Source organism: Typopeltis vanoorti, chromosome 12 (genome assembly GCF_054136105.1).
Source record: "Typopeltis vanoorti isolate ZY-2024b chromosome 12, IOZ_Tvanoo_1.0, whole genome shotgun sequence".
In the NCBI taxonomy this organism is placed as follows: Eukaryota; Metazoa; Arthropoda; class Arachnida; order Uropygi; family Thelyphonidae; genus Typopeltis; species Typopeltis vanoorti.
Window position 1 is genome coordinate 14,089,779 of NC_143560.1, and position 14,094 is coordinate 14,103,872.

General features: G+C 35.9%; 1 protein-coding gene across 5 annotated transcripts in view; it reads right to left on the bottom strand.

Annotated features, from left to right (window-relative positions):
* LOC150100590 (uncharacterized) overlaps positions 1-14,094 on the bottom strand; it is a 154,850-nt gene that overhangs the window by 50,814 nt on the left and 89,942 nt on the right. For all 5 annotated transcript variants that reach the window (XM_090401658.1, XM_090401654.1, XM_090401656.1 and 2 more), the window contains 2 exons: positions 6,004-6,133; positions 1,716-1,885 (listed from right to left, as the gene is read on the bottom strand). In XM_090401658.1, coding sequence (XP_090257784.1) covers positions 1,716-1,885; positions 6,004-6,133 — 300 coding nt within the window. The remainder of the gene's footprint in view (positions 1-1,715; positions 1,886-6,003; positions 6,134-14,094) is intronic.

Consider the following 14,094-nt stretch of genomic DNA (forward strand, 5'->3'; position numbering starts at 1 on the left):
TTTGAGTTGTAAGTCAGCAGTTAGAATTGAAGGAAGTACAGGAAGATGGTTTAATGTTAAATCTGGTGTGAGATAAGGATGTACATTATCCCCTCTGTTATTCATTATCTATATGAATCACATTATGAAGGAAAGTGGTATTAAACGCGATTATTTTATAATCATTTTCAAAATCAATCCACCTTCCTACATGAGCAACAATCTCCTTCCATTGATTTGATTTCTTGCCAAGTAATACATTTACTTTATTTTGCTTGTGCCTGTGGAATGCAGTCATTTGTGTGTGTGTGTGTGTGTTGGGGGGGGGGGGGGGGAGAAGAGAAGAAGAATTAATCACTATATATAGTTTCAGTGCATAAAATTTCGTCTTAGTGCATATAAATAAATCCGTGTTTGCTATATTTAATAAAAAGGACTGTGTGATAGTCTCAAATAAAATCTTAAACATACTAATTCTTGACCTAGTTCTCACCCTCCCTGCACTGTAGAGAAAAAAAAATAATCAGAATCAATCCTATAAATCTTCTTTAATAACTTATTATATATATAACCAGAATCATGGTTATATATAGAATCATGGCATGTCTCGTACCTCCAGATGTCAAACTGGAGGTATGAGACAATTAGTCATGTCTCATCCCATTGATAACTACTAAAAGGGTAAAAAATACAATTTGCATGAACCAGTTAAAGATCTAAATAAAGACAATGAGCTATGTGTTTGATATCTCAATACAGTGTTTACCATCAAGTTTAAGACTATTCTAATTATGGCATGAATAGCAGAGCTCATCTAAGGTGGTATGGCCACTTAAATAAAATGGATGTGGAAAGGTTAGCAAAACAGGTATTTGATGGGAAGAAAGAGACCCAGAGGAAGACCAAGGTCTAAGTAGATTGATTCAGTTAGAAGTCATATCTAACATTTTCTTCAAAGAAGGAAATGTTAGATATGACAATATTAGAGTAATGACAAGTAACAGACTAATTTGGATGAAAACTATTGATAGATTATTAATAACGTAAACTTTATCATGTGGCGCTGCCATAGTAGCCTGAACATATCAGGGAATAGATGACGAGCAATGAATAATTATATATTTTGCATTATTTTTTCTTTAATATTCACGTGTGAATAACAGTGAATCTATAAAAAAAAGTAAATAATACTGGGGAAAAAAAATAAAAAAAAATAAAGATTAGCAAAACAAGTGTTTTCTGCCATGTTGGCAGGAAAAAGACCCAGAGAAAGACCAAGATATAGGTGGACTGATACAGTAAAAAGTGCTTTAGAAGATAGAAATATAAGATCTGATAATGTTGGAGTCTTGACAGGTAACAGACTGATTTGGAGGAAAATTGTAGATAGGAAGTTAGTAATGATGTAATTGCTCATGCAGTACTATCATATCCTGTACACCCCTTGAGGGTATATATCAGGATTTTGATGATGATGATGATAAAAAAAAATAGAGCTCACTTTGCACAACCATAAAAACAATAACAAAATTAGATTAATTATGAGTTTGGTGCTGATACATTTTCCTATTCTTTTAAGCGAAAAAAATTAAAGTAATTATATTATGACCAACAAATTAGAAGTGGATACTGATTGATGATGATGATGATGAGCAATGAGTAATTATATATTTCACATTATTTTTATTTTTTAATATTCTACTGTAATGACACAGTATTCGGATAGAAGAACTTACCTTACTGGCTCACTGATACTTTTGCCATCTTTTCCAATTCCGCCACCCTTCCAGCCCATTTTTGTTAACAGCTTCCATCCTGCATTATTTTCTGTAATGGCATTAGCACTATTTAATGTCTGCATAACTTGATCTCTGGATATTACAACTCCTTCAATTTGCTGTTTTATCTAAGAGAAAATTAAATCATTATGAACATTTTATCATTTCAGAAGTGATTTTCATGATAAGAAAAACTTAAATATCTTATGCAGTAGTAATTATCCATTTAATATAAGGATTCTGTTGTTATCTTGAAGCTGAGCGATATATTTGGTGATTAATAATTCCAAAGTAATCATAAGATTATTATATAGAGCTTTGGCTGATATAAAATGAGACATTTGCTAAAGTAAGGAATATTAAAAAATTAAGTATTTGTATATGACAAATACAAATAACGTGTAAAAAAATTATGATATTACTTCAAATTTGGATTTTAATTTGCAAAATCATTATAGCTCATATCTAAAAAAATGCAATTTCTTACAAAATATAATTAAGCAAGTTTAATTGTATTTAAGAGGATTCTATTAACTGTAAAGATTAAGAATGAAACTGATCAAAAAGCTGACGACAACGCAGCACAAGAATTACCTTGGTACTAAACTATTTATAATACAAGAGGTTACCAGACTGGGATCAATATTGCCTATTACTAGATAATATTTCAGTTTTTTTTTTTTCACTAACTGGATAGCTGTTTTGGATCTACTTAGAACTTACAAATAAAAACTATCTAATGGCTAACAAGAATCAATTATTACTTGCAACATATCAGTAAATAAGCTCGGTGAGTGGAGGATAAGTAATTATTATGGGGGACTTCAGCTGTGGGAACATAGAGTTACTATGGATGCAGTTACTAAGGAATAATTATCTGAGGTAGCATGTGATTGGACTGTACCAGAGATTTGAGTGCTAGATCTAGTAACTGAATTAGAGGATTTTTCTGTAATTAGGATGACCACATTACCACCAACTGGTGAGAGTAATCATGTGGGCTTGACCAGGGAGGTGGCTAAATGAGTGGAATTTTTAGTTAGAGAAATACAGAGCTTGTAAGCGCAGCAAACTCAGGAGAATGCTTGCAGCAATGCCTTAGCATGAGAAACTGTAAGGGTTGGATGCTGATAGCTCATGCAGGTAATAAAAGGGTATTTTAGAAATGTAACAGCAGACTGCATACCCAGAGTCAAGAGGATAAATCAGGTGGGAGTTAAATAGATGAACAGCATTATTAAGCAGGAGCTACAAAATTGTGGAGGGAATTCAAAGAGAGATGATTAGCAGGCAACACATAAGCAGTACAAAGCACAGGCCAGAAGGATGACCAGCATGGTATAGAAGGCAAAATCAGAGTACAAGAGGAAATTAGCAATGCAGGCCAAAGGTAATCCAAAGGAGTTCTTTCAATATGTGACAGGTAAAAGGAAGAATGATTACGGAAGAATAATTTTGATGAATGCCAAAGATAGGGAGGTAAATGAAGCAGATGAAATAATTGAAATACTAAGTGATCACTTTGCAAAGGCAGGGCATATCACTAGGTGGAGACATTGCAGTAACAAGAGGCAAGGACTAATGTGGAAATAGAGATAGACGAACTGGATATTACAGACCCTTCATGTGAATACAGCTATGGGTATATTAGCTTAAGAATTATGAGATGCTAGGGAATTGGCAAAGCCCTTGACCACATTGTTTAATTTTAAGTCTCTTTCCTTGGGTTGGTTGGTCCCAAGGAGGTGGAAAAAGGGGAAAACAGTTCTACTATATAAAAGTCTCCAAAATTGTGATTACTGATCGATTAGCATCACAGGAGTGGTGGTCAAAATACTGGAAAAATTGGTTACAGGAAAATCCAGGAATAGACAGATAGGAATGGGGTACTATACGGAGACAATATAATTTTGTGAAGGTCAGGTCATGCTTCAGTCACTTACCTTTTATAATACAGTGACAGCTGAGTAGGATAAAGGTAATGGCTACACTGTGATACTGCTGGACTTTGCAAAAGCTTTTGACAGGTTACTGTATGGAATTCTGATAAATATGAGGGTGGTTCCATAAGTTTCCCGCCTGACTAACTTTTACAGGGAATAGAAAGAAAACAACTGTGTCACTTTTCAACATAATCTCCCTTTATTTCAACACACTTTTCACACCTTTCAATTAACATTTCTACGCCCATGAAAAAATAGTCTGTACTTTTGTCTGAAAAATGGCCTAAAACTGCATTTCACCTCATTGTCATCAGCAAATTTTTTTCCTCGAAGGACTTTATTCAGTTTTGAGAAGAGGTAGTAGATGCTAGATCTGGGTTGTAGGGGTGTATATGCAATCTCCTGGAAGCCGCAATCCTTCACAACAATAGCTGTATGGACTGGAGCATTGTCGTGATAGCAGGTGAACACCATGACTCAGCATTCCCCATCTCTTCTCCTTTATGGTGTAACACAGTTTGTGCAGGAGTGAAGCATAATATTTTGCATTCACGGTAGCATTCCTTTCCTTGAAGTCAATTAAGAGAGTTCCCCAGCAATCCCAAAAGATTGTTGCCATGATCTTCTTGGTGGACTGAGTGACCTTGGCTTTTCTCGATGGTGCTTCACCTGGTTTGCACCACTTCATGGATTCCCTTTTCAAAAGAGGATCATAATAAAGGGCTATGGTTTCATCCCTGGTGACAATGGATTCCAGCATTTCTCTCTCTCTGATTCCCTTAACAAAGCTCTAAAAACTTGCAGTAACAGGTCACACGATGCTCCTTCTGAACTGAAGAGAGAAGTTGGGGTATCCACCTTGCACTGACCTTAGTCAATATGGAGCTTCTCATGAATGATGCAAAAGACAGTTGTCAAAGAAAGCCCCAATCTTGCTGAGATTTCTTTGAGCAGTTCTTCCTCAACAAGAGAGATATTTTCCTCAGTCATCACTTCCACAGGCTAACCATCATGAGAATAGTCTTCGATGCTCTCTCTTCCTAGGCAAAACTGTTTAGCCCATTCCTTCAATAATGAAGAATGGGCTAAACAGTAAACTAAATTCTCTGAACTTGGAAGTTTGCTGAACATCAGCACACTTCCAAGGATGCGCTCTTGTCCTTTCCCCACCCTCCATAAATTTAAAATTTCCATCAATTGAAATCCTGTATGACCCTTTCAGAAGTTTGTAAGTCTCAATCATATTACCCCTCTTTCTCCCGTTTGCTAGTGCTGGCAGTCTACAAATTCTCAATATGTCTTCATAATCAGTATTCCACAATCCTGATATTTTTAACACTCTCCTTTGTACTCTCCAATATATCAGAATCACAATGGAAACCAGGAGACCACACCTGAGCACAATAGTCCAAGTGAGGTCTTATCAAGGCCTTGTAAAGAGGCAAAATAGCATCCTTATCTTTACATGTGAACGTTGTAAAGTTTCAGCATTGCAATTATCTTTTGAGTTGTATTTGCAATCTTTGTCACATGGCCCCTAAACTTCAACTTCCTATCTATTAACACTCCAAGATCCCTTGCCTCATCGGTTTCTTCTAGCCTAATCCCTGCCACCTAAACATCCATGTTATCCACTCAGCCAATCAAGCTAAGGATACATATAATTAGCATAACATATATGAATAATACACAAAAGAAAATTTCTGGCACACACATAGCATTTTGAAATTATGACTTTCAATGAATGAATGATAGTCTGTATGAATAATCAAAGTAGTGGTCTCACAAAGTAGTAAATCACCTAAAGTCATTCACAAACAGCTATGCCCAAGTGAAATTTGAAATGGTAGTCTATTTGGCAGGAGAGCAGATATACCATCCAATTGTTTAATTAAGCTGTCAATGCATGTGTTGTCTGGGTGCTTTGTCTCAAAACTGCTACCTGAATATGAGACCTAACTGACATTCATATGAAAAGCTGTCATAAAGGTTCTTCATATCCTCGATGGTATTCAGACCGAGGTTTTTCCAAATGAATGACAAATGCCATGATATCTCTGAGAATGTAGTACAGAAGTACTATTCCAGCAAGAGGGAGTTTACCTTCTGTAGTGTGAGTAACCTGATATATTATCAAAATAATGTATGCCTCCCCGGGAAATTTTATATGATACTATTGATAATTTATTGACGTTATTCAAGTATGCATTTAAACTATATATAAAGAACAAATTACATTTATGTTTTGTTTAAAAAGTTTTTGTAATATTATAAAAAATAATAATACAAAACTAATTTTTTACCTTTACTGTATAACAGACAGATTTCAGCTTCTCGAGTGCTGCTTCTGCTGCTACCTGTTTAGAAAGTTGTTTTGACTCTCCTTGACCAGTGCTTAATTCTTGGCCATTAAGCATAATTCTACATAGATTGCTAGTTATGAAACAAATAAAAATATATCAGAAGAGTATGCATAGAACTTATTAAAACAAATAAATAATATTGAAGTGTTTAATGTGGGATTTTGATATAATAAAAATTCACTGATATGGACATCAAATTATACATAGTTATTATCGTCGTGAGCATGACCCCCCCCCCCACCTTGCAAACTTTTTTTTGTTTCTGTTTTTAATTGAAATCTGCAACTGTTGCACAAAAAAGCACTGGCTTTCAACAAGTGACCTATTAAGGCAGGCAAATAAAAATAATATACAAAAAGAAGTCTGTTATGACTGCTTGATAATTTTTTGACATTATTCAAGCATGTATTTAAACTATACATAAAGAACAAATTACATTTATGCTTGGTAAACTTTGAAAGTGCCATAAATTAGCACCTTATACTACACTGAAATGAATCTATAAAAGAATTATTTAAGTTATTTTTGATTTTTATGGCACAGAGACATCATACTGCACCAGGACACAGTTTACAACAGTACATATGATAAATGGTTAATAGGATAATCATAAACATCCAGGCTCCTGGTGGGATTCAAACCTCCAGCATCTTGGTTGGACAGTGGATATTCTTTCTCAGTAATGTAATATAAAGCACTCAGCCAACCGGGTTGGCAAAAATTCTGTATAAGCCATTCTGTTACAAATGACTTAATAAACAAGGGACTGAAATAAGTTGTTTGGAATCAACTAGGACTTTCAGACCACTGTATTATGTCCGTTATGTCTTTGTAAAGGTATTAGTCCAGTGAGAAAGATAGATATTTCATTTAAATGTTATCAGATCATTCCAATATCTGATATTTGCAAGTTTGCCTGCTATCTGATCACTATCAAACTACTACACACAGAGAATAAGAATCTTTGTGTGCAGTGGTTTGGATCAATTTCTTATTGATTATTAACCTATTCTCTGAACATTAAAATCTCACATTACAGTGGATTGACCTGAAAATTTATCATTCAGATATTATTATTATCATCCAGAGAGAGAGAGAAATCTCCAGGGAGTCAAGAACTCATTCAAGGGAGGCCATACTATTTACACCAGCTGTCATACCTGTTCAGAATGACACGAATCTGTTTTGGTCTTCCTCATATCCACTAACTTTTCAGTAGAAACAGTGAGATTATGCAAATATCATACAATTCTAGCACCAGTTGTCTGCTGGTGGCAGAATTTTGTACTTTTTCTTTTTTTTTCTGTAAATCAAAACCCCATGTTCAGAGTGCACTTGCACCAAGTTTGGTTCTATTTCGCCCAATACAGTTTTTGCTACAGGGTTATGAACAACTCCTCTTTAGTTATGGCCACCCTGTGCACATGCATATGTGTGTATTTTGTATTTACTTATTTATATTTTGTACAGTTCTTTCAGAAACTTCAGTGAAGTGTTTTCTTTTGAACCTTGATATACAAATCTGTAATTTTTTCTATTATATGTGGAATAGTATATTATAGCTAAAAATATTGTTTTTTCCTCCCATTCATATTTTACCTTTACATAAGCAAACAATACAATTTTGCATATGAGGTAAATGCTGTATGTGTTTTTAGTTGGATAACTTAATTACAACTTGAGATTGTACTCTTCAGTCCATCCATTTGCATTTTACCTTGCTTTAAGCTAACAAAAGTTTGAGTGTGAAGCATTTTCTTAGCTACCCAGATATTTATTAAGTGTGGTGGACTTCACTTTATATTGCACTAAATATCCTGTAATGCAAAGCACATCTCTAAAGAAGAATATATATATATACAGGGTGTTCGGGATAAATTTGACAGTTTCGTAAGGAAAAAGAAAATCTTCTTTGTATCTATTAAATTTAATGAATTGACAAAAAAACATTACAGGCAGAGTTAATTACAATACTATCAACAAGATTTACTCAAAATAACCACCATTAGCATCGATCACAGCTTCAATTCTGCTTCGGAACCTCGAACAAGCTGATGCTACAGTCTCCCTGGGAAGGGCCGCAAAAACTGTTTTAATTTTATCCATTAACTGGGCTTTTGTATTACTGGAAGTGCGATTGGTGTCTTTTTCAACTGCGCCCCATACAAAATAATCCATGGGGTTAAGGTCTGGGGAGTTTGGAGTCCAAACATTTGGACTGGTGAAGTCGTAGAAATTTTCAGACAACCATTTTTGACTTTTCCCAGAGGTGTGGCAAGGGGCCGAATCCTGCTGCCATACATACGGCCTACCATTGGCTACCCTTGTTATCCAGGGCTTGACTACAGTTAGCAACTCCACGAACAAAGCCCGAATTCCAATGCCAGGGTTCTTCAACACCTGTTCATGCAGATTTGCGAGGAATTCTGCTGTACGAACGCAATCAGATCGTCTGCTAGGGATCTTTCTTCTTGCTACATCCTCGTAGTCACCATTGCAAGTCTCTAGTTCATGCCTGATTGTTTTTACTGTATTCAGGGAGCATTGGGCAGCAGTCGTAATATCCTTATTTTGATGGCGGGCACGAATCATCATGATACAAGTTATTCTCTTCCATGATTCAGGTGGGTTCCAGCTATCCATCCTTTCTGACATCTTGTATATGAATGAAGAAGGGTCCAAACTTTTAAATGAAGAGAAGTGTGTGTTAATATATGTAACTTACGGAAAAATAAAATTAATTATAAATATGTCAAATTTATCCCGAACACCCTGTATTACCATGCATTATGAAGAGAAAACTCCATTGATTAGTTTTTATCTCTAATGGTATTATCAGCGTTCTAGTTTTTGTTTCCTTATGTTTTCATTGAAGCTTCATCAAGGTCTAGCTTTTTTTTTTTACTGATATACTCAGTAATGTAATATAAAGGTCAAAACTGGTCTTGGGATGTGAATCTTTCTCATAATGTAGCACAGTATACACTTTCCTGGAGACGTTGTTCTCATCATACAAGTAGCTAGTAGTGAATACACCTGACATGCAGATTTTATTATTTGCTTATGCTAGGATATAATAATTTCTAGTCAAGTTTAATATACTACCCTAAGTTAGCATAACTAATGTTAACATATGATTAAGAAACAGGTCAAAAACAAAATGAGATAATAGAAAACTTATTACATTTGAAAGAAAAATATTGAAAAAGATTTTTGGACCATTTTATAATCAAAATGCTGGACTGCATTAACAAAAATTTAATGAGGAACTATTAAACCTGCTTCAAAACCCATCATTCTATTATTTGTCTATATTATTCATATTCCATATTCAGCATTATTATCCTTTTTTACAGATGGGAACTATGGGAGCTATAGCTCAATCATTTTGAATTTGACCTGAGTAAATCCTCTGAATTACGCAGTGTAGCCACTGCAAAACTTTTCTGTATTTGAGCATTTCTCGTCAAATATCATCTACTCCACTTTCTACATTTCAGGCTTCTTGATAACTCTTGAATATTTTCTACTATTGTTCTCTCACTGCTTGCTTTATTTAACCTTTTGGTTGCTTAAGGGTCAAAACTATATAACTGAGAGAAGTCCTCCACATAGCCTTTAAAGGAATGCAGAGAATTGACCAGGGTTTCTGACCTAACGTCCAATCCTCACCTTCTCGTGGTGCACCCTGTTGGGTATCTACCTGGATACTGAACGAACGAGGATGGGCTGGCAATTTAGGATTTAGCCGACCAAATTGTAGTCTTATTGGCTTAAACCAAAATACAAAATGATGGTACAACATGACAAAATTTCATGCCAGCTGGGGTGTTGCCCTGTTAAACAAGGCCCCCGTTGTTTTCACCAGGGAACCAGGGCGAACAGAAAAAAGTCAGCTACTGGAAAAAATCTGAACACACACACCCCAACTCAACATCACCAGAGTTAAAGATCGGTACTATCAACATAAGAAGCCGGAATGGCAAAGAAATGGAGCTAGCTGAGGAATTAGATAAGTACCAGATCGACATAATAGGGGTGACTAAAACAAAAAGGACAAAACTGGTGAGATCTTTCTGAGCAATAAATACAAAATGTTATATTCAGGCAATGACAATCAAGGAAAAGAAGGAGTAGCCATAGTATTCAACACAAAATACGAGGCTAATCTTCTTGAATGGCAGGCAGTTTCAAGTAGAGTGATGTGGGCAAATATGAGAATGGGGAACTGGACAATGAGACTTATTTGTGTCTATGGTCCCACAGAAGGTTCTACTAAGGTAGAAGTGGAGGAATTTTTTGAGGCTTTAGAAAAAGCAACTGACACAATGAAAAAGGAAAAGTAGGTCCTTGTTGGGGATCTAAATATTTAGCAGAGTAGGAAATGATTGCCAGACATACAAAAATATTTTGGGAAAATTTGGAGAAAAGAGCAAAGCTAATAATAATGGCAAATATCTGTTGGATTTCTGCTCAGGACATGGACTGGTTATTACTAACACCATGTTCCAACATAAAAATGTGCAAATTCACATGGAGAGAGGAGGCAAGGAATAAGAAAAGTCTCATTGACTATGTTATTGTTGATAGAGATGTTTTCTCCCTGGTGCAGGACACCAGAGTGTACAGAGGATTTGAAATTGGAAACGATCGCTATTTAGTCCTGAGCAGGATAAAATTGAATTTCATATTGAAAAGAATAACATGTAAGAAAGTTTTAAAGCAAATAAAAGTTGAGCAGCTCTCATTTACATTGAGATTCGTAAGGACCTACAATTCATCCACCAGTGTTCCCACATTAGTATCTGTCACATAAGTTAAAGCAGTAACCTCACAAGGAAGATATATGCTTGCAAAGTGGTGACTCAGTAACTGAACTATTTTATCTGCTTCTGTCTCCTCGTGACCATCATCACGCATAAGTGATGGTCATGAGGAATGACCATCACGAGGTCTTTTGTGATGGTCATTCCATAGTCATTCTTTCTCTTTCTTGCCGCATAAGAAAAGAACTCTGGGATTTCCTTTGGCCTGCTTGGCTAATTTCTTCTCATAATCTGATTTTGCCTTCCTTGCCTTGCTGGTCACCATTCTTGCCTAAGTCTTGTGCTATTCATGAGTTTGCTTGTCATCTTTCTCTTTATATACCTTCCACAGCATTTTCTTCTTCTGCAGCTCATGCTTAATAATATTACCCATTCATCTAACTCCTACTGATTAACTCTCAACTATATCCCATGCACTACTAACATCCTTATCCTGCAGTGTTTTATGCCATGGCACAGATTTAAACTTCTTCCTAAGCATGTCATAATCACTTGCCTTGTAGTTCCACAAATACCCCTTTTTGATAGAATATTCCATATGTTTTGCAATTTCCCAAGTCAAGACTGCATGGTCACTTTCAGTAACGGGAAGCAATGTTGTCAACTTGGTTAAGGATAGCTTTTCTGATCCTATGACCAGGTCTAATACTCTCCCACCCATAGTCCCCTCCATCACATGCTGCCTTACGTAATAACCTCTCAGTAGGTGTATAAATTCTACTTAAATTAAGGGGATATTAAATCCCACATAGTTTTAAAACCGAATAAGAAACTCAAAGATTGGAATCAGAGAGTTTCTTGCCGAATATAGTAAACTATAAAGTATCGGCTATCGGCGAACACTAGCGTTAGCTAATGCAAGTGATCCTAGTATGTAGTACAATACTGGGCAGCTCGTTGCAAAGGTGGAGGAAGAAGTTCAGATCGCTATTCTTAGGTATTTTCCATAATGTAAAAACACATTTCCTAGGAAATGTATGCTGTTATTACATTATGGAGGGAGGTCACTACCCAGACCGGTTTCAGCCTTTTTTGAGGCTTCATCAGTGAGTAGCTAGACCTAATACCAAAGTGTATAGCGAAAAGAACTTATGTACTTTGTGAATGAGTTTTCCAAACAGGTGCAACCATTAAGTTACTTAAGTATAAAGAGCTAATAAGCTTCATTTCGACAATGAAAACATTACTTAAATTAAGGGGATATTAAATCCCACATAGTTTTAAAACCGAATAAGAAACTCAAAGATTGGAATCAGAGAGTTTCTTTGAAAACTCGTTCGCAAAGTACATAAGTTCTTTTTGTACTGACTAATAATATTATTATTAGTCAGCGATTAAGGTGGAGCATGCATTTCGTCATTAAACCCCAAATGAGGAAGAGCATTTGTTGTTGGAATTATCAATTTGAGCAAACAGGTTGTCTGTGCAACCAGGGGGTGCTTAAGGGTCAAAGCTGTATAACTGAGAGGAGACCTCCACATAGCCTTTAAAGGAACGTGGAGAACCGACCAGAACTTCTGACCTAATGTCCAATCCTCACATTCTCATGGTACACCCTGTTGGGTATCTACCTGGATACTGAATGAACGAGGATGGGCTGGCAATTTGGGATTTAGCCGACCAAATTGTATTCTTATTAGTTTAAACCAATGTAGAAAATGATGGTACAACATGACAAAATTTCATGCCAGCTGGGGTGGTGCCCTGTTAAACAAGGCCCCCGTTGTTTTTGCCAGGGAACCAGGGCAAACAGCAAAAAGTCAGCTACTGGAACAAATCTCAAAGAACACACCCCAAATCAACATCACCAGAGTTAAAGATCGGTACTATCAACATAAGAAGCCTGAATGGCAAAGAAATGGAGCTAGCTGAATTAGATAAGTACCAGATCGACATAATATTGGTGACTGAAACAAAAAAGACAAAACCGGTGAGATCTTTCTGAGCAATAAATAAAAAATGTTATATTCAGGCAATGACAATCAAGGAAAAGAAGGAGTAGCCATAGTATTCAACACAAAATACGAGGCTAATCTTCTTGAATGGCAGGCAGTCTCAAGTAGAGTGATGTGGGCAAATATATCAGAATGGGGAACTGGACAATGAGACTTATTTGTGCCTATGGTCCCACAGAAGGCTCTACTAAGATATAAGTGGAGAAATGTTTTCAGGCTTTAGAAAAAAGCAACTGACACTGAAAAAGGAAAAGTTGGTCCTTGTTGGGGATCTAAATAACAGAGTAAGAAATGATTGTCAGACATACAAAAATATTTTGGGAAAATTTGGAGAAAAGAGCAAAGCTAATAATAATGGCAAATACTCGTTTGTTGGATTTTGCTCAGGACATGGACTGGTTATTATTAAAACATGTTCCAACATAAAAATGTGCATGCACAAATTCACATGGAGAGAAGAGGCAAGGAATAAGAAAAGTCTCATTCACTATGTTATTGTTGATAGTGATGTTTTCTCCCTGGTGCAGGACACCAGAGTGTACAGAGGATTTGAAATTGGAAGCGATCACTATTTAGTCTTCATCAGGATAAAATTGAATTTCATATCGAAAATAATAACATGTAAGAAAGTTTTAAAGCGAATAAAAGTTGAGCAGCTCTCAGATGTGAACTGTAGACTAAAATACACAAAGATTATTGAAGAAAAAATGAAACAGTTTGAGAACAGGAACCTAACCTTGGAGATTATGTGGCAAGCCTTGAACAAAACACTGAGTGATTCAGCTAGAGAGGCATGTGGTGAGGTTGTCTGCAAGGATAGAAAAATCAGAACTCCGTGGTAAACACACGAAGTTAAAGAGGCAATGAAGGAAAAAAAGAAAGCATATGAAAAGTCCTGGCAAATAAGTCAGCTTTTGCTCTTAGAGAATACAGAGACAAATGTAAGAAAGTGAAACACTGTGGAAAACTAGCTAAACAAAAGTCATGTTAGGACTTTGGCAAGAACATAGAAAATAAATATCAAGAAGGTGGCAAGATATTCTGGAGGTTGTTGAAAAAGCTTACAAATGGAGGAAAGAGTGCTGTAAAAGGAGTTAGAGATGACAAAGGTGACATGAAAACTGGAGAAAAAGATATCCTTGAAATATGGAGTAATTACTTCGAAAAATTGCTAAATGAAACAAGCAGTGATAGCACAGTGGTAAAAAACACTCAACAGGCATACAGTGAGGAATACGTATCCATACTTG